Genomic DNA, 18,278 nt, shown 5'->3' on the forward strand with positions numbered 1-18,278 from the left:
GACACTTCCTGCAATAAATTATCTACCCTAGAGCACTTTAAACATTTTATCACTTCACGATGTTACAGCCTGACAAGAGATCAGAGTAAGTTTAATTTTCTCTCACCCTCAGCAACTAAACCTCCTTAGCCTTCTGAGTTGGTCTTTTCAGTTATGCCTCCAGCCCATCTGCCAACAGAGTATCTTAGAGTATCTGAGTACATAAATGTCAAGGATACATTTACTGGACCTATATCTGACTCCTCCCTGCATTTCAAAGGAACGTAGACAATTTTGTCCTCATAAAAGTTCATTTATTTCCACACTTTGTCCTACATATGTAAGCCTCAAGATCTGCTCCGTATATAAACAAACTGTGCCAGGAGAACACAAGACAATGAAATTAACCCCCCAAAATGCTGTTCACACCATTCAGGCAGTTAAATTCTGCTAGAGAACACTCTTGGGCTCTATGAAGTGACTATGAAGAGTTTCATAACTGTTTACAGAGGCATTCTTGATTGATAGATGACTAAACCTTGTAGATGATAGGCAAAAATAATCTTCCACTGTAGGATTGTACAGGAACGGGCACAGTTCTACATGCTTGTTAATTTTAATACTTACAGTGGCTGTATACTAATTTTTCTTCACACAAACACAAGTTGTCTTGTACTTTTAAAGATTGTATTTGACAAAGTAACACTTTTCGGGTTTTATTGCTTTATTTTAAAAGTGGTGTCACATGAAGAAATACTGTGATTCGGAATAAGGTACTAAAAAACATACCAATCAGAAGATTTGTGAGAAAACTTTTATACTTGTCAACTAGTTAACTAAAAAAACTGGCGTCAGCATCACACTGGCACCCCGTAAGCAACACGCTGCTCACACCCAGGCGCATCCTTTCGGAAAGGCTTCCGTATTAAAACAGTGTCGGGATGGACATTCCGCATTTAAACAGGAGCAGCAGCGCGGCAGGAGCCGGCCCGTGCAGCGGGCCCGGGACACTTACAGTCGGTACAAGCGAACGGGACTGTCTGGGCGCACACCCGGCCTCCAGCGCCGCCCTCACGGCTGCTGCACCTTCGTCCGTTTCAGGGGAGGGTCATCGGCGCTCGCCGCCGCGTCCACGTTGTTTTCGTCTTCGCTTTCATCCTCTTCGTCATCATCGTATTCGTCGTCATCCCCGCCGCCAGCACCTGCCAGAGTTCGAGCGGGTGCGGGTGAACGGTGCGGGGCGCGGGCGGCGCCCCGGGGCCGGCGGAGCCCCCTCGACGCGTCCCCCCCGCCACTCACCGCGCCGCGCGCCGCCCGCCGCCGCCCGCTCCTCCTGCACCAGCGGCGCCAGCAGCTCCACCACCCGCTCCTGCAGCTCGCTCAGGGCCCCTCGGAGCCCGCGCAGCTGGGCGGCCTCGCTATCCTCCGCCGCCGGGTACGGCACCCGCACCGTCCGCGTCCGCCCGTCGTGGCCCCGCAGCTCCGCCACCAGATCCCGCCCCAGGCCCGCATCCGCCTCCGCCGCCAGGTCGGCCATCACCGCCCGCCGCTCACGTGCCCTCCCCGCCGGTCACGTGCTGGTCGCGCGGGCCGCCCCGCCCCTCGGCGACACACCGCCCACGGTCACGTGGGGCGCGCGCGATTCCGCTTCCGCCGTGGCGCCCCCTGGCGCCTCCTTGGCCCCGTGTTTCCCGCCTCGCTTCGCGCTCCTCGGCCTTCGCGGCCCGGCGATGGAGGCGGCGGCTCCGGAGGGTCCCGAGCCGGGGAGCGGCGGGAGCGGCGCGGAGGAACCCGTGGTGTCCCTGGCGGAGGTGCTGGCGGAGAACGAGGAACTGGAGAAGGAAGCGCGGGCCGTGCTGGGGGGCAGCGACCACGAGCGCTGCAGTTACTCACAGGTGGGGGCGGGGCCGAGGGACCTGGGGCGGGGCCCGGGGGGCGGGGCCTGGGGGGCGGGGCGCGGGGCGGGGCGGGGCCCGGGGGCGTGATCGGGGGCGGGCGGGGCTGCCCCCCGGCGCCCCTCATGCCGCGGCCGGTCGGTGTCTCCGCAGGGCGCGGTGAAGCGGCAGGCGCTCTACGCCTGCAGCACCTGCACCCCGCCTGGCGCCGAGCCCGCGGGCATCTGCCTGGCCTGCAGCTACGAGTGCCACGGCACCCACCGCCTCTTCGAGCTCTACACCAAGAGGTACGGGCGAGGGGGCGGGAGCGGCCGTGTAGCACCCTCAGCACCCGTGGCTCCCGATAATCTGCTGGGAATTGTTAAGAATACAAACCCCAGCGTGTTCTCACTTAATATAAACCCTGAAATGCTACATTTTTCTTTCCAGGAATTTCCGCTGTGACTGTGGAAATAGCAAGTTCAAAAATCTGCAGTGCAAGTTACTCCCGGTAAGTTCAGGCAGGTTTCAGGCATTCGGAGTCAAAATAACAGTCTTGGGAGGTTGGTGCCTTGCCTCAGCCAGTGCTGACTCATGCGATGCCTCCAGTCTTCCCAGGAAGTTAAAAAATGTGGGAATATTATGGCAAGGTATAAAATTGTTGAGGGACCAAAGGCAAATGTTGGAGGAGAAGGAACATTTGGTCCTTGCCATCCATGAGTGCAGCAGTTCTGCATCCATGGTCAGCACACTTCCAGAAGCAGGTTGTGGTGTTTCTGCATGAATACATCTCACTAGCTTTAAACTGTTTCAGAATAATCTTCTGGGGTGCAATTTTGCAGCTGGATTAAGAAAATTTAGGTCTGTGCTGCTGTCAGAGGGACAGTTCAGTTTCCTTCTTTGTGGTGACATTACTGCCCTAATATTTTCTCACTGGAGCCTAGTGATAGGGTGTTTTTTTACTGTATTAAGCTGCCCATACTTTTATACTTAGTGAGCATTTTGAGCTTGTCAAGTAGCTGGCAATCTTCTGGGAAGCAGCAACAGGATGCTGCTTGGCTTGCTTGCAGTGGTGCTCCCAGAATAACAGTCCAAACATCGAAACAGACAATAGTTTTGTGTATGCCTATTTTATTCTGAGAGAATTGAAATGGATCCACAGCTAGTCAGCAAAGTCATGGTGCAGTGATCCCTACAGAGACACTTGTGACAATTTTAAGATGCTACTGTTTCTCATTTGAGTCAGTGAATTGGATCACGTGGTTGTTCCTTCTGCTTCAGTGAAAATTCAATTGTACAGGTTAAGTGAGCTTCAGCATCTGTCTACTAATCTGTCGGACACCACAGTTGCAATTTGTTACAAAGGTGAGCAGGCTGTTATCTCTCTTTGCTTCTGAACTTCATCACTCCTCATGTGCCCTATCTGCTGCTCAGTGTAAAGCAGAGGTGACTGGAGAATATCTTCCTTTTCGTATATTCAGGCTGATGAAAATAATGAAGCTTTTAGGAATTAAGGGGGAACAGAAACTGTTTTTACTGTGTTGTCTATTGAGACTTTTTCCCTTTTGTCCTAGGAAAAGAGCAAGGTGAATTCAGGAAATAAATATAATGACAATTTCTATGGATTGTACTGTACATGTAAAAGACCTTACCCTGATCCTGAAGATGAGGTAAGAAATACAAAATCCAGTAGTAATCATATATAGATGGTGTTTATGTTAGATACTGTGTAAAGGGTGGTCACTGAGCTGTTTTTCAAGGAAGATCCCACTTCAAGAAATCTTATGTTCCATATTGGTTGTCACGTGTTGTATGAAGGAATTACTTGATAATTTTTTTTTTTTAATGGTAAGGATATTTATGCCTTAGAAACAGATGAGGAGGACAAGTCATGATTTGGACAAAATGGTGCTGCAGTTCCCTGGGGTTGCAGAGTTCCCCTTGGGGACAGGGTAATCATTATCTTGAGAAATGTGGCTAGTGCAGAATAAACACATTGCACATGTTAGGAGAGACCAGAACCTGCTTCCCCATGCTCTGGCATGGGCTCTCAGCAATGCTCTGGCAAGGCTTCTGGAATGGGGAGAGTCTGTCCTGTCCCGTAGCACTAGCTACAGTCCGTGGTAGTAGCCAGAACACTTTTGTCTCTCTGAAATACTAAAACACAGCACTGGCTTTGCATGTGCATGCTGTTGTTTGCAGTCACAGAAAACAGGTGTTTTATAGAACAGGGAAGGAACAAGTCTTTTAAATACAAAAAAAAATGCATTTTATAAACTCCCTTCTCTGAAGTTCAGAGACAGCTAAAAACATTTCTGAAGAAATCATTAATAGTTGTTTCGTAAAAAAGCACTTTGTACTGTCCTGTATGGTGATCAGATAGGTTCGGTTCTGGCAGGTTTCACAGACCTGATGACAATGTGAAAATCAGTATCTTTCTTCTGCTGAGCTGTCTGTTCATGCACTTCTGTTTATAGGAAGAAGGATACCAGTAGTGTATTAACTTTTATTAGCTTTCTGTAAGAAAGTCTTGCCGTGCTGGGAGGACTGGTTTTTTAGTAATAAATTGGATTTCCACAGCCTCAGTCATATGAGAGATGACATGCGCTGTTGAACCTGAGGGCAAACCGACTAACAAAGCACAAACTGCTTATTAATGGCAGCTGCCTGTGAGGGGTGAAGAGGGATACTGCAGTTTGAAACTTGTGAAAGATTCTGGAGGTTGCTATTAATGCTAATAATATGATTATTTATCTAGATTCCAGATGAGATGATTCAATGCATAGTTTGTGAAGACTGGTTCCATGGAAGGGTAAGGAAACTATAAACAGCAGAACTGCCATTTGCACAGGAACAAATTGGTACTGGTTAGGTTTGTATGGTAATTCTTACTTGGGAAGTTTGCTATAGTTCTCAAACGAGTTTATTACGTGAGTTCCAAGGCATTTGTTTTCAGTTTATGCAAAGGAGCATTAAAAGTCTGATCTTGCACTGCTGTCCACTCCAGTTAAAACATACTGGGAAGAGTCCTACCTTTTTGAAGGTTACCACTGCAGAATAAAGTAATAACTTGATAACTGTCTCTTTAATTAGAAAACTCAAATCAATATAGTTGGTGAGGAAAAGATTCTTACTGAGGTACATCATTATCAACTACCTGAATAGTTCTTCATTCAAATGCCTTTTAAGCTCTGAATTCCTTTAAGTAGCAAGGAACAGACTGTACTGTTTATTCTTGATTTCAAACTTTGGGGAAGCCTTTTGAAAGCAGCCAAGCACTGTGTGAGTGCCCTACTTAATGGGTAAGCATTAAGGATTCAGCCTCTTGTGCCTTGAAGGGCACAAGTGAAATTCTGTGTTTGAAGTTGCAGGATCAAAGAGTAAAAAAAAGATGATTGGCTTCAATTACGGGTTCTTGTAGATAAACTTCTTTCGTATTAAGTGCAGTAATGAAGAGTGTCGTACTGCATACTATGAGCTTTGCAGGAGTGCTTTTTCAGAAGAAAGCCACTAAGTGCTCTTAATTGCCCAGATAGTTTTCATCAGTTTATGGACAATTTCAGTGTATGATCAATATAGATGCTTCATTACTGCGTGCTTGCTTCTCTTTGACAGCATCTCGGTGCAGTTCCCCCTGAAAGTGGAGACTTCCATGAAATGGTGTGCCAGGCCTGCATGAAACGTTGCCATTTCCTATGGGCTTATGCATCACAGTTAGCAGGTAAAGAAAGTTAAGAGATCTGAGCCAGTATTTTGTGAGCACATATGTCTGATACGTGGCTGTTAATGACATAAGACTGGTTTTAAGTGGTTGGAAAAATGATACACATTATTTATACTGGACAGTCACCTTCAGCAATGGAACATGTGGGGTGCCAGTAACTTGTGTAAAAATACCGAACAGTTTCCATTCTTAAATCTTAATTCTGTGCTGCTTGCTTTTAGTTTATCAAAGATGTCTAGCATAAAATGGATGAAGTTTTAACGCTTAACTCAAGGAACTTAATTTCTAAACTGGGTCAAAGAACTGAAGAGCCATCCTAAGGGAAGCAGTGAGACAAACAATTCTTACAGATGCTCTGAGCAGCAAAGAGTCAATGACAGAGTGACCTGAAATGAGTATGTTCAATGTTAATCTGGGTAGGGGCTGGGGCTGCGCTCAGGACGCACGTCCCCTATGGTCACACCAGGCCTCTCTCAGCTCTGTGGGCTTAAAAAAACAGATGACTTGATCTCTGTGGAAAGAGCTAGTTTCTCATAGTCTCCTAAAAAATGCTGCTTGTATAAACTGCTGATAAATTTCTCGTGTGCCCAAAATTCCAATGATATTTTCAAGGATGGCTACCTGTAGCTCTTTTCTTTCTAATGTAAATAACACAGAATGGGTCGTTTGTCTGTTTTTGGTTTTCCTTTTTCTAACCAGCTTTGTTACAGGGCACATTCTTAAACTGGCATCAAAACAGAAACTTGTTTTAAATAAACAAGAGATTAGCCTATTTAATCTGTGGTGGTGTTTTTGAGATGTTGGAGAAAAACTCTGATACAGTCAAAGCATGTGGCACTTACTGAAACTGTGATAGCTAGCAAGGGGTGTCAGGAAGGACAAGTATCTCTCAAATTGTTATACCCTGTTCCCTCTCCTAGGGCTTAGATTTTGGGAAGCAGAGTATTTTAGAATAGGAGAAGCAGAGAGAATGTCTGTAGTGGCCTGTACTTTTTCTGGCACAGTATTTTTACTTGTGGGTATGTATCTTCCAGTTCCCCCATTGACCAAAACAAACTCCCTTGAAGATGAAGGGATTGTCCTAAAGGTAGAGGAAAGTGAAGAGCAGAAGAAAGAAATAAAAAAAGAAAGTGGAGTGGAACACCATGACACAAAGGAAGAAAAGCAATCAGAACAATTTAATGAACCATCCACTAGCTCTGGGTCTGCCTGTCCTGAGGTAAAATGTACCTTCTTTTCTGACCCGCACATCTTCATGCTGCTGATAGTTGAAGAGAAGCCCACCTTGCTCTGTACAGGGTCAGGGAAGGGGTGCTGTGGCCAATCTGTTCCCATGTTCCTCTTTAGTCAGTGACCCTTCAGACCTGCAGTCTCTGTGGAGCACAGCATAGGCTGTGGAACAGGGCTGTCAAGAGGTGTCATGTCTGTTTGCAGATGGGCTGTCCCTTCTTCTCAGCCACCTGGCCAGTTCCCTGAGGTGACTTCTGTTTTTTCTAATACGTGGTGTAGCTACACTTGCATGATGGTCCAGCTCTGAGTTCTTAAATACAGTTATTGCAGTAAATTTCTGCAGAAATTTCCTGTGGAAATTGCTGAAACCACATCAGAATTCTCATGTGGATGGTAATATAGGTTGTTTATAAAAACGTGTTTGAGACAAAAGAAAATTCTTGCCTAAAGAAAATGCTAAAAAAACCAGGGTCTCTTTGAAGTGATGTAATATATAGAGTGCTGAACGATCTCATTTTAATTCAGGTAGTTACTAAGAGTGAGGAGCCACTCTGCAAGCTAAAAGAGCTCCAAAGCAAGTCATTTGTGAAAAAAGATACTGCCACCTTTTGGCCATCGAACTGGAGGAGCAAGTTGTGCACTTGTGAAGACTGTTTGGTATGTATGTTCTCTTCATTACCACCACAGATGTGGGAGAGAGGCAGGGAGGAGCTCCCAGACAATCACTGAGAAGCTTTAGGTAAAATCTGTGTAAATATTCTTAACACTGAAACTGCCCTTCACTCCACATAAAGATTCACACTGAATCCTATGGAATTAATATAGCATAGAAGGGCTTCTAGATGTTTGTATTTTCTTTGCTGCTTAAATCCAGTATTGCTTGGAAGTTTTTATGAGGAGATTCTGAAATACTGGGTACAGATTCATCGTTTTATTTTTATTGTGGATAAAACAACAAGGATTGTGGGAGAGCACCTCCATCTGAGAAGTTTTGTCACATAAAAGTAAATTTTACTTTATTCTCCAGAAAATGTACTCAGAGCTTGAAGTCCAGTTCCTGACAGACGAATGTGACACTGTCTTGGCTTATGAAAATAAGGGTACCAGTGACCAAGAGACAGAGAGGAGAGATCCTTTAATGGACACCCTTAACAGTATGAACAGAGTCCAGCAAGTGGAACTTATCTGTGGTAAATAGAACTTCATTTTTAGAATCTGCTTTAACACACTTTAACTGAACAGTTTGCCACGAGAGATTGATATCAGGCCTTGCAGTGTAGTCTTGAAATATTTTTGAAGTAACATAAACATACAGTAAACAACTGTAACATACAGTAAACAAGTGTATGACAGGTTGCACACCTCAGTCAGGATTGGTCCTCTGTGCCCCATCATTACAACTTTAATTTACAGTGAGTCACTAGATGGTGTGTGAACTTTAACCCTGTTTAACAACTTAGATACTGTAATGGTAGTGATTTATTGTAATGTGAATATTTAAACATTAATTGGGACTTCTGCTGTCTGGCTGATTTATCCTCTTCTGTTGTTTGGCAATCTCCTGTTGGCTGGGGACTGCCAGCCAGGCATCCCCTGTAGCTGTGCTGCAGAGCGTAGTGACAAGGCAGTGCTGAGGTGTTCTATACCTGGAGCTGTGTTTCTCTTTTCCAGTCAGGGCTCTGCACTCTGGCGAGGACAGTGTCCCAATCCCGAGTTACAGGCTGGGCCTTCCCAACAAGACCCACACATGCTTTCATGAGGGGAAGCTGGGAGCAGGGGCAGTCTTTTAGTTAATTGTACTGATTTCACTCACTGATCTCTGTACCTTTCTCTGAAATCAGCCCAAACAGACACTCACACTACATAGGTTAGTTTCATGAATTATTAGGCTTTTATGTTTACATTAATAATAATAATAATAATAATAATAATCTAATTCAAATGTAGGTTTGTCTGAAGTAAACCTAACAAATGACAAGAGGAAGTAGAACAAGTTGTGTTCTTGAGCCATTGTTAAACTAAAACTGGGTATCTTACTGTTGTTTTTTTTGTTTTTTTCTTTGCCTGTGCTTTGCCATCCAGAGTACAATGATTTAAAGACAGAACTGACTGACTATCTCAGGAGGTTTGCAGATGAGGGAACGGTAAGGAGCAGCTTCCAGAATTTGTTTGCCAGACAATGTGTTTTAAAGAACTGTTGAGGGCTGGGTGGTGAATACCATGATGTTCTGTTGTGATATTTTCTCTTGTCTCTTGGAGTTGCTGGAACTGCAATAGAAATCAGAAATCCCTTATTTCATACAATTTTAACAATTCCTTAATGACATTGTTGAGACATAATGGGAACTTTACAGAAATCTGTCTGCAAGGTACTGAGAGAAGTTCTTACCTTTAAATGAAATTTCTCTTGCTCTAGGTAAGATATTCAGGAAGAAAAGCTCTTAACTTTTCTGGGTTTTTTTAGATCAAATCTCTTAGAAGGGTAAGGGCTGATTGTGATTGTCAGTCTTATCAGTTGTTTTCCTGCAGGAATTTGCAGGCTGTTATTAAGTAAAACTTGCATTTTGTTGGCTGACTTGCTGTATTGCCATTCTTAATTACATCCAAATGACCCGGAAGTGAACTGGTGAAAATCTTGCTTTGTGTTAAGTTTTCTGATGGTAAAAGCAAGACATCAGGGTCATTAAAATACCACTGGGAGCTTTGCTCCATGTGTTTGTTCTGCCTTTGGGGAACTCATTTCCCTGTTTGTATTATCTGCAATAGAATTTGGGTATTAATCCTCTCCTTCAGGTGCAACAGGAAAGCTGTACCAGAGAAATTTCAGGGTATTTGCTTTTCTGTGCTTTGTATTATGTGTGGAGATACAACAGGATCCTTTAATTAAGCTCTTGCACCACAACTTGGGTTTCATATTGCTTCTCCTAGGTGGTTAAAAGAGAAGACATTCAGCACTTCTTTGAAGAATTTCAGTCTCGGAAAAGGCGACGGACTAACAGGATGCAGTACTACTGTAGTTAGACTGAGAGGGTTTGGGTTGAAAGGACAACTGGCAAAACAATGTTCACTGGCAAACAGAAAAAACATCTTCAATTTTTGGCTTCTCATCAAAATCCAGCTGTCCAAGAAACATCATCATTTTGTCTTAGACTTCCTTCATTCGTATCACCTAAAACATAGGCTTAACAAATCCTTTCATTGCAGGTAGAGGGATTTCAGTACCGGCTGGCTTTGCATTCCCCTGAAAGCCGGCCTTGTTTCCAGGGGAGGAAGGTGTTACCGGAGCAGTGTGTCCTGCTGCTTCCCCTTGGCCTCTCCCCTGCTTACTGCCAGGGCCTGGAGCCGGGGCTGTGCTAAACCGGGGGCAGGGAACGCGCTCCCGGCTTTCCTGCTTGAATGGCTCCGTTTGCCCCTTCGGGCTGTAGCGATTCTGGGAGGGCCCAGCACCGAGGAGCTGCCGGTTCCTGCCCTGCCGTGGCTCCCCCGGGGCTGGGCCGGGCCTGGCTGTGGCTGAGCCCAGCGCTGCTGCCTGCCGGCTCCTGCTGGGAAAGTGCTCCCCCGGCTGCTCATAAATGGGAAAGCAGAGCTTAGGCTTGATGCAATCTGGTTTTCTACATGTAAAAACATATTTATAGTATTGGACAGGGATGGTTTCTCTGGTAAAAAAATTGTCAGACGATTTTAACTCACTCATCGGACCATAAACAATAGCTAGGAGGAGGTACTAAATTACAAACTAAAAATGGGGGGTTGTTACGTGCTTTGATTTTAAAATCTAGCCTACAGCAAATTCTACTTTACAAATGTTGCTAAAAACACTGCAGCATCCTGGTATTTTGCTATAGTATGGAATGTTCTTTTTATAACCACTGAGAATCATGGGACAGGAGATGTTTCACTGACATTTAAGACTATGCTTAGATGCAATTAAAAATTAAGATTTTGTAAGTTTGGAGCCTAATGTAGTTAGACCCCAAAATGTACGTTAAAGTTCTAGTTTTTGAGGATTTCTATATCATGGGGTACTATTCTGCTTCCGTGTTAATGGTTTTTGAAAAGCAAAGGTGACTTTTATCATTCTTACTATTGACTGTTTCTGACCATTTTATTTACAAACAGTAGTTTAGCATAGATGCTCAGCTGAGCAGTTTCATAGGACATAGAGTATGCTGAATTGGAAGGGACCCATCAGGATCATCACATCCAACTCCTTGCCCTGCACAGGACACCCCAAGAGCCACACCATGTGCCTGAGAGCATTGTCCAAACACTTCTTGAACTCTGCCAGGCTTGGTGCTGTGACCACTTTCCTAGGGAGGCTGTTCAGTGCCCAGCCACCCTCTGGGTGAAAACCTTTTCCCTGATATCAAACCTGAACTGTCCCTGACACAGCTTCAGGCCATTCCCTCAGTCCTGGCACTGGGCACCACAGTGATGAGATCAGTGTCTGCCCCTCCTCTTCCCCTCGTGGGAAGTTGTAACTGCAGTGGGGTCTCCCCTCAGCCTCCTCCAGGCTGAACAGACCAAGTGACCTCAGTTGCTCCTCATACAGCTTCTCCTCAAGGTCCTCCTGGCCCTCCTCTGGACACTCTCCTAACATCTTTGTATGTGCTTTACATTGTGGCACCCAGAACTGCCCCCAGCACTCGAGGTGAGGCTGCCCCAGCTCAGAGCAGAGCAGGACAATCCCCTCCCTTGCCCAGCTGGTGATGCTGTGCCTGCTGCCCCCAGGACATGGGTGGCCCTCCTGACTGCCAGGGCACTGCTGGCTCACGCTCAATGCGTCATCGACCCCCAGGGCCCTTTCCTAGCTGCTTTTAAATTTAACTCTGGGTATTGTACATGCTCTTTTTTGGTAGCAACTGTTACGGGAGCTGTAACTGCACATCTAACTACAATATAAAAAAATGAAAAGAACCATTCACTGTGTATTGTCTTGTTTTCTCTCAGTGCTGCTGCAGTGTCTTGTTTCCATCCATGATCTAGGCAGACACAGGGAGCCCAGTGACTACCTGTTAGCCAAGCCACCAGGGTGTACAGTGGGGGCTAGTCAAGCCCAGGATTCATAGACCTTTGTTTCCACCTGACCCAGGTGTGAAACAAGGGATTGCAGGCTGCTGTTAAGTACAATTTAGAGCAGGACAGGGTCATGTTTCTTCTGTGTTGCAGTTTCTGTAATTCTGTAATTCACTGGAGGAGTGGGGGAGAGAGTACCCAAAGACAATTGTGTCTTCCACAGGAAATAAAAAAGCAGTGAAAGGCCCCAGTAATCACAGAAATGGTTTACAGCCCAGCACCAGCCTTGCTGTGCTTGAGAAAATACAGTAGTGATGGAAGGAGTGAGTTTAAATGTGGAATTCCTGTGGCTCCCGTTGCAGAGCACAGGGCCAGAACTGACCCCAAGCACTGTCCATCCCTGGCATCAGCCTGTATTGAAGCAGGGTCCACCCAAAGGGACCCAGCTCCAACAATCCTCCCTTCCAATGCTGAAAGCCTCCCCTCAGCCGAGACATCAGGCACCCTCTCCTCTGAGGTTGGCAGGCTTAGAAGCACTGTTGCAAAGTGACAGAAAGACTGTAACAAAAAATGTTAAAATTCTCTAATTTCGGAAGCTCCTACAACTCATCTTCTTGGGTGTGGGAGTGAAGGTGTCAGTAATTAACATGTGGGACCACATAGCTCTCGCTCTACTCACCCACCTGTGCTCTGTCAGGATGTAACTCGCAGTATTTTGCTCTCCTACATCAGTGAGACCAGGCATGTGGCCAGATGACACTTCTGAACTTCAGTCATTGCTCTGAAGAAGTGAGGCACCTGTTTCTGAGAGATGGAATGAACAGTCACCTGGAATAGTCAGCAGGGAAACTGGAGCCTGGGACTGCTGGGTACTGAACACATCTGTCAGCTGCTCCGATGAGAAAATGGACACACACTTCCTTGCATCCAGCTCTGAGCAGCCCTATTGCCTTTCACAAGGCATGGCCTCAGCCCGCTAGGCTCTAGCCAGAACTCAAAAAATTACTTTATTGAAATGCTTTTCATTTTTTATTAAGTGCCTGAGCAGAATGACTAATTTCAAATCCCTCTTTTACACTGGCTTGTTCCATGTCTTTGGTGTTCACAGCATCACTGCACCTTTTTTCCCAAAAGCCTTTACACTCAGAGGGCGCCTCTCTGTATTGCTGGGCTCCTTTACCCAGCCCAGCCATGGCAGGCTGGAGTGAGCAGGGCAGGGTAGTGGGTGCAGCCAGGCAGCAGCAGCTCAGGGGAAGCAGCCACACAACCACGTTCTATACAAGCCATTTATTTGAAATGCCAACTATACGTAGGATAAAGTCAGTGTTACATGCTTCTCAGCAACAGTAGAAAAATAGAACCAGTGAAAACCTTTTTACAACTGTAATGGTACTCAAAAGAGAAATGTATTGTTTTACAATGCATCACACAAGACTAGAATTCAAGTTTGGAGGTACCTAAATAAAAATACTATTTTTTGTTTAAAAAAACACTATGTACAATTGAAGCGTAAACAAGTTTTACAAAGTACTGGTTATGCAGGTTGTAGAAAAAACACTTGCATAGGACATGAAGTCAGTTTAAGAAAATTTTCTGAGCCTTTAGCATTGAAGGCACTTGACTTTATACCAGTAACAACACAAGGACAAGAAACAAATCCTTAACGCTGCCAAGGGCAGGGCTGCCTTCTGGCAGTACAGGTAATTACAGAAACCCCAAATGCGGTTTTACAGGTTTCCCTCTAAGCTGTTCCCTGCATCCAGCAGGGTTCAGCACCACCTCTACCATAGAAGCATAGAAGTATGAGAACAGTGCCTCCAACAGCATTAGTGTTCTTTCAAAAAAAACCAAAAACAACCAAAACAAACCAAAAACCCACACAAAACACCCTACCCCCCTAGGCCCCACCCCTTCCTGAACCCAAACTAAAGAAACCCCTAAAGACATACATTTGGGACATTTTGGGATCAAAACCCAAGGCTTACAAGTACAGGTGGCCACACCCTTAATTTTCATATGTGAAAATCCTTAAGAACAGGAAAATACAACATGAAACTGCCAATCAACACAGCAGTTACTAATACACAACTACAATAATTTCGTGGAACAACAAAACATTTCAAAGGAAGAATGTGTTTTAGGAATTAAGTTATTCATCCATATATTAAGGAAAAGGAGTTGGGTTTGGGGCAAGGGGAATAAGACCTTTTTGCATGTTGCTCACTAAATGCAACTCTGAGCTCTCTCTTTAATAGAACAAGGAGCATGAATCTCCCTCATTCAAAAAAAATTATGTTTATACCTCTATCCTCAAGCAAAATAGTCAATAATCTGTCATCTCCATCTAATTTATAGGAGGAAAAGGTGTCAATTTCCAGCCTAGTCAGAAAGTGCTTCATGTAAACAAGGAGCTTCTGCACCAAAGTTTCAGTAGACAGAGAACAAGGAGTAGCAGGTAGCACAGGTACGTGTGGTGTGTGAGATGTAGGATGAACACTGGCTTCTGAATAATGCTGCCATGAAAAATGGTCTCGCCCCTCTGCACATCCCAAGTAGGAAATCCTGCTCTGGAGTACAAAAATCAAGTTCCAGTAATTCAAGAAATCCTTCTTTTCAACTTCAAACCAGCTGCCATTAGCTGCCATCTTCTTCCAAATCCAAAATATGCAAGTGAAAACACAGATTGTCTAGATGGCCTGATTGTCTTTGTGACCTCATAAGGACTTGTCTTTTATTCTGCATCTATTTTTAAACTTTATTCATTCTTTTTTAAATACTGCTCAGTTCCTGAGACTTCAGAAACAATTTTGTATTCTAAAATGCAGACATGTCCTCCCCAGAGGCATTTCTCACCAGCTTATTCCAAAGCCAAAGCATTTCATGATTTTGCTCAAACCATAACTTCAAAACTTCTCATCTTCATCAGCCACATCCCCCCTAAATTTCAAGCTTTCAAGTTCTATCTATAGATCTCAGTCCCACCTCTGCCCAAGTACACAGTGCCACATCAACCTATGATAATCAAAATAGTTATCCTGAAGTACATCTATCAGTTTTAGGCAAAAATATTGAGAATAAGAAGTTTTCTGAGGACAGCTGTAATTTTTTAGTAGTTAAGCTGCCAACACACACATGATGCAAGTCCAAGGAGTTTCAGGGTTCTCATGTGTGCTGAAAGTTACTAGTTCAAGTGAGCTGGTCTCATGCAGGTGAGGATGAGACCCTCGTGTGCGGTTAGAGCTGCGCAGTCAGCACTGTGCTCAAATCTTCTGAAGACACCCAGCGAGCCTCAGCCCCGTAACCTGCAGCAGCACCATCCCCCCACTGACACCTTCTGCATTTAACAATGCTCTACACCACAGTCCCATGCAAATTGCACAGATGGGTGATGAAGCCACAACCACCCAGTGCCTTGACTGTGGGCAAAAAACAAGACAAGAAAAGCTGACAGAGGAAAAAAAAGTCTCCCCCTCATCCACCAGACACACCACTTGCAGAGTTTAGGCAAGTTTCTGCTCCAATCCTACACCATGTTTTCTATGGCTGCATCTCAAAAGGAGCACTTGCAGAACCACCAGGGAAGCAGCTCTATAAATGTGTCTGCAGGAGACACAGGGTTTATTGGTTTGAAGACCCATATCTTCATTTATCCAGAAGCTAGTTGGTAGTTTGGAAATGCAGTATTCAATATATTCCAGTAACACTGTGTTGTTACCAGGCCCTTCATACTTTAATGAAACATATTAGGTAAGAACCTGCCATCAACTAAAACCAAAAGTTGCAGCAAGATTTCTGTTAAACAGTATTAAGCACTTTGAGCTGCAGGAAATAATTCAACCTAACCTTAAAGCAGTCCTTAGGTCACACCTGGGACTATAGTTTTCTGCTACAGGGAAACTCACTATAGAAACTGCATTTAACCACCTCCCCAAACAGGACTCTACCAGCAATCACTACTCTGCAGTGGCATCAGATCCCTATCCTGAATGCAATGAATTTGTTGTTAAAACTGCAGAGAGAGTATTAAGGACGTACTTCATAACTGTAACCCTTCCCCTGGCGCTCTGCTGAACCCCACCCCAGTGGCAGGAGCCAGGCCAGCCCAGCATCCTTCCCTCCTCACATCCTGTTAACAGGGGAATCTCATTTCTGTGCTTTCAAATCGCAAATCAGACAATGGAGGTGTAATTTAAGAGTGCCAAAGCTTCAGACGTGTGGTGATGCTGAAGCAGTGACTCTTCTCTTGGATTCTGCTCACGGAACAGCTGCACCTGTGGGGCCAGCGCCACGGGAGGCCAGGTAAGGAACACTGAGCGACGTCACTGAGAGTGAAGCCCTTTTGTAAGCACAGGCAGAGGAAACAAGGCCATGGGCTGTCACCCCGGCACCGGCGGGGAGGGGAACCCTCCCACGTGTTCAGGCAACAGCAAAGGTTCTGTGCCTCATCTTCCTGACACTCCACAAGTTAGCAGGAATCCACTCATCTGGTCTTTGCTTACCCACGGATGAGCAGCTGGAAGAACAAGTAATTACTGTAATTTATACAGTATTTCTAGATTTATTTCTAAATGGGCAAATTAGCAACTCTGGTCTGCGTCTCTGCTTCCAGGTGATCATGAAGTTCTCCATGGTCACATCTGAAACAGAAGTAAACAGACTCAAACTATCCTATTCCAGTGAATTTCACAGGAATTTGGATTCCTAAATATCCCTCTGGGTTCTTAAAACCCCAAATACAATTCTTGAAGTGGGTTTGCGATGTATATAAAGGTAAGACCAGCTGCCAGAACTTTTCAAACAAAATATTAAATTGGATTCTTGCCATAGTCATAAAAATCAGGAAGATTTCAATCTAAACAAACAAACAAAAAAATCCAACTAAAAAATGTAGGTTTTTTGATGTGCTGTTCTTTGGAATTCCTATAATTAAAAAATAAACGCATTGTTATTATCTCATAAGAAAATACATTTCATAATGTGCAACCCAATGCACATAGGGAATCAGCATGTGAAAGGGTAAATGTAAAAGTATGAAAATACAGTCCTTTAAATGTGACATTAAAGTTTAACATATTAGTACAAAACTAATACACTAAAATAGATGTACAGGTGCAAAAGGCTACCAGGTTGTAGAAAAAAGGTACCAGTTTATGCTTTTTAAAAGGCTTAATTAAATCTGCTCCAAAAAAAATTGCAACAAAATGAACCCAGAAGCAGCATTAAAACCAAACTGACAGCATGCTGTCTCTAATAAAGCAATGTATGTACAAAAGAAGTGAGCAAAGCTGAATTCTTCTGCTGGCATGACAGAATTTCTCTGACAGAAGTCAGGCCAAAAGTTGCAAGGAATGGGATGTTTACAACTCCTAGGCACAGAGAAATAGTGGAGGTTGCTTTCATAGGGCAGATTTTTTGTACAGGAAGTCTGGTTTGTTTGGAGACCTCCTTCCTCTGCTAACTCCATCTTCCCTTTCCAAATCTGCATTTCTCTGTGCTCCATGTTCCAATGGCTCATCATCTGCCAGTCTCCTAGCGGGTCTTTCTTCTGGCACGTCAGAGCTGTACGCAGAGAGCGAAGGTCTGTTGGAGGTTAGCCCATAGGTTAAATCCGTTTCCATTTTTGTTCTTCCCCTGACGTGAACAGGGCCATTCCCAGCATTTTCCTGGGTAGCCAGTGCCAAGTCCAGTCGCTGGGGAGGTTGTTCTAAGACATCGAGGTGTATTGGCTCATTCTTTTGCCTGTGTTGATGCCCATCTTGCGAGAGCAGGTATTCCCTCCTAGAATCCTCTTGCTTTTTAGGAGATATCTGGGAAGGTAGATAGGCTGACTTTAAGCCACTTGGTGATGCCTTATTGTGGCTGTACAAATCTGGGCCAAAATAAATGCCTTGTGAAGGCAAAGGACTGTGTCTGTTGGGTGCTGGAGTAGAGGGTCTGCATGCTGCATTAGAGAAGTCATAGAAGTCAGGATATTCCTGCGGATTTTCTCGAGCATCTATTTTTTGCTCTATTGCATGTTTTTTCCGAGAAGTAGGTATGTGTCTGTTCTGAATACATGAAATGTGCTGGGGTGGGCCAGGTCCTACCTCTGTAACTGCCTGGCTTAGCTCCGTGTCCACCGTGAGCTCTGGTAATCTTCTGTCTTTCAAAGACATTGCTGACACACCCATTGCGATGTCTGGCATCAGTTCATTGAGCAAGGGCTGAGTACACTGGAAAAGAAAAGAAATTGGTCCGTGGAAACAAAGACAAGAGCTAAACACAAATTGTATTTAGGATGGTTTTTGTCATTCAAAATGGCATTTTCTTAATCTACTTTAGTCTTGCCAACTTCAGCCTGCAAGTTTCCTGCACTGTTTAAAGAACACATCCATCCACCAACTTCACCTTCCTGCTTCTTTCCTTCATGAAGCTGTTGTGTCACAATTACAGGTTCTCTTAAATGCATCTTGCCT

The 18,278-nt window shown here is 44.7% G+C and overlaps 3 protein-coding genes across 5 annotated transcripts in view; 1 reads left to right on the forward strand and 2 right to left on the reverse strand.

The window, feature by feature from the left end:
- Positions 1-679: 679 nt before the first annotated feature.
- On the reverse strand, positions 680-1,852 carry GON7 (GON7 subunit of KEOPS complex). Its single transcript, XM_058834483.1, has 2 exons — positions 1,279-1,852; positions 680-1,181 (listed from the first exon to the last, which is right to left on the reverse strand). The coding sequence occupies exons 1-2, from the start codon at positions 1,514-1,516 to the stop codon at positions 1,051-1,053; spliced, it is 369 nt and encodes a 122-aa protein (XP_058690466.1). The 5' UTR covers positions 1,517-1,852; the 3' UTR covers positions 680-1,050.
- Positions 1,710-11,724, forward strand: UBR7 (ubiquitin protein ligase E3 component n-recognin 7). The gene is made up of 11 exons (XM_058834353.1): positions 1,710-1,874; positions 2,028-2,161; positions 2,304-2,364; positions 3,428-3,523; positions 4,612-4,665; positions 5,469-5,574; positions 6,612-6,796; positions 7,333-7,464; positions 7,835-7,997; positions 8,890-8,951; positions 9,736-11,724. Exons 1-11 carry the CDS (start codon positions 1,710-1,712, stop codon positions 9,826-9,828), a joined length of 1,251 nt encoding a protein of 416 aa, XP_058690336.1. The 3' UTR covers positions 9,829-11,724.
- BTBD7 (BTB domain containing 7) overlaps positions 8,946-18,278 on the reverse strand; it is a 56,249-nt gene continuing 46,916 nt past the window's right edge. For 2 of the 3 annotated variants that reach the window (XM_058834048.1, XM_058833962.1), the window contains one exon: positions 13,096-18,035. In XM_058834048.1, the coding sequence (XP_058690031.1) occupies positions 17,220-18,035 (816 nt within the window). In that variant the 3' untranslated portion in view covers positions 13,096-17,219. Of the gene's footprint in view, positions 9,076-12,506; positions 12,628-13,095; positions 18,036-18,278 lie in introns of those variants that run through there. The other variant, XM_058834128.1, reaches the window with a different exon arrangement.

Source organism: Poecile atricapillus, chromosome 1 (assembly GCF_030490865.1).
Source record: "Poecile atricapillus isolate bPoeAtr1 chromosome 1, bPoeAtr1.hap1, whole genome shotgun sequence".
NCBI lineage: Eukaryota > Metazoa > Chordata > Aves > Passeriformes > Paridae > Poecile > Poecile atricapillus.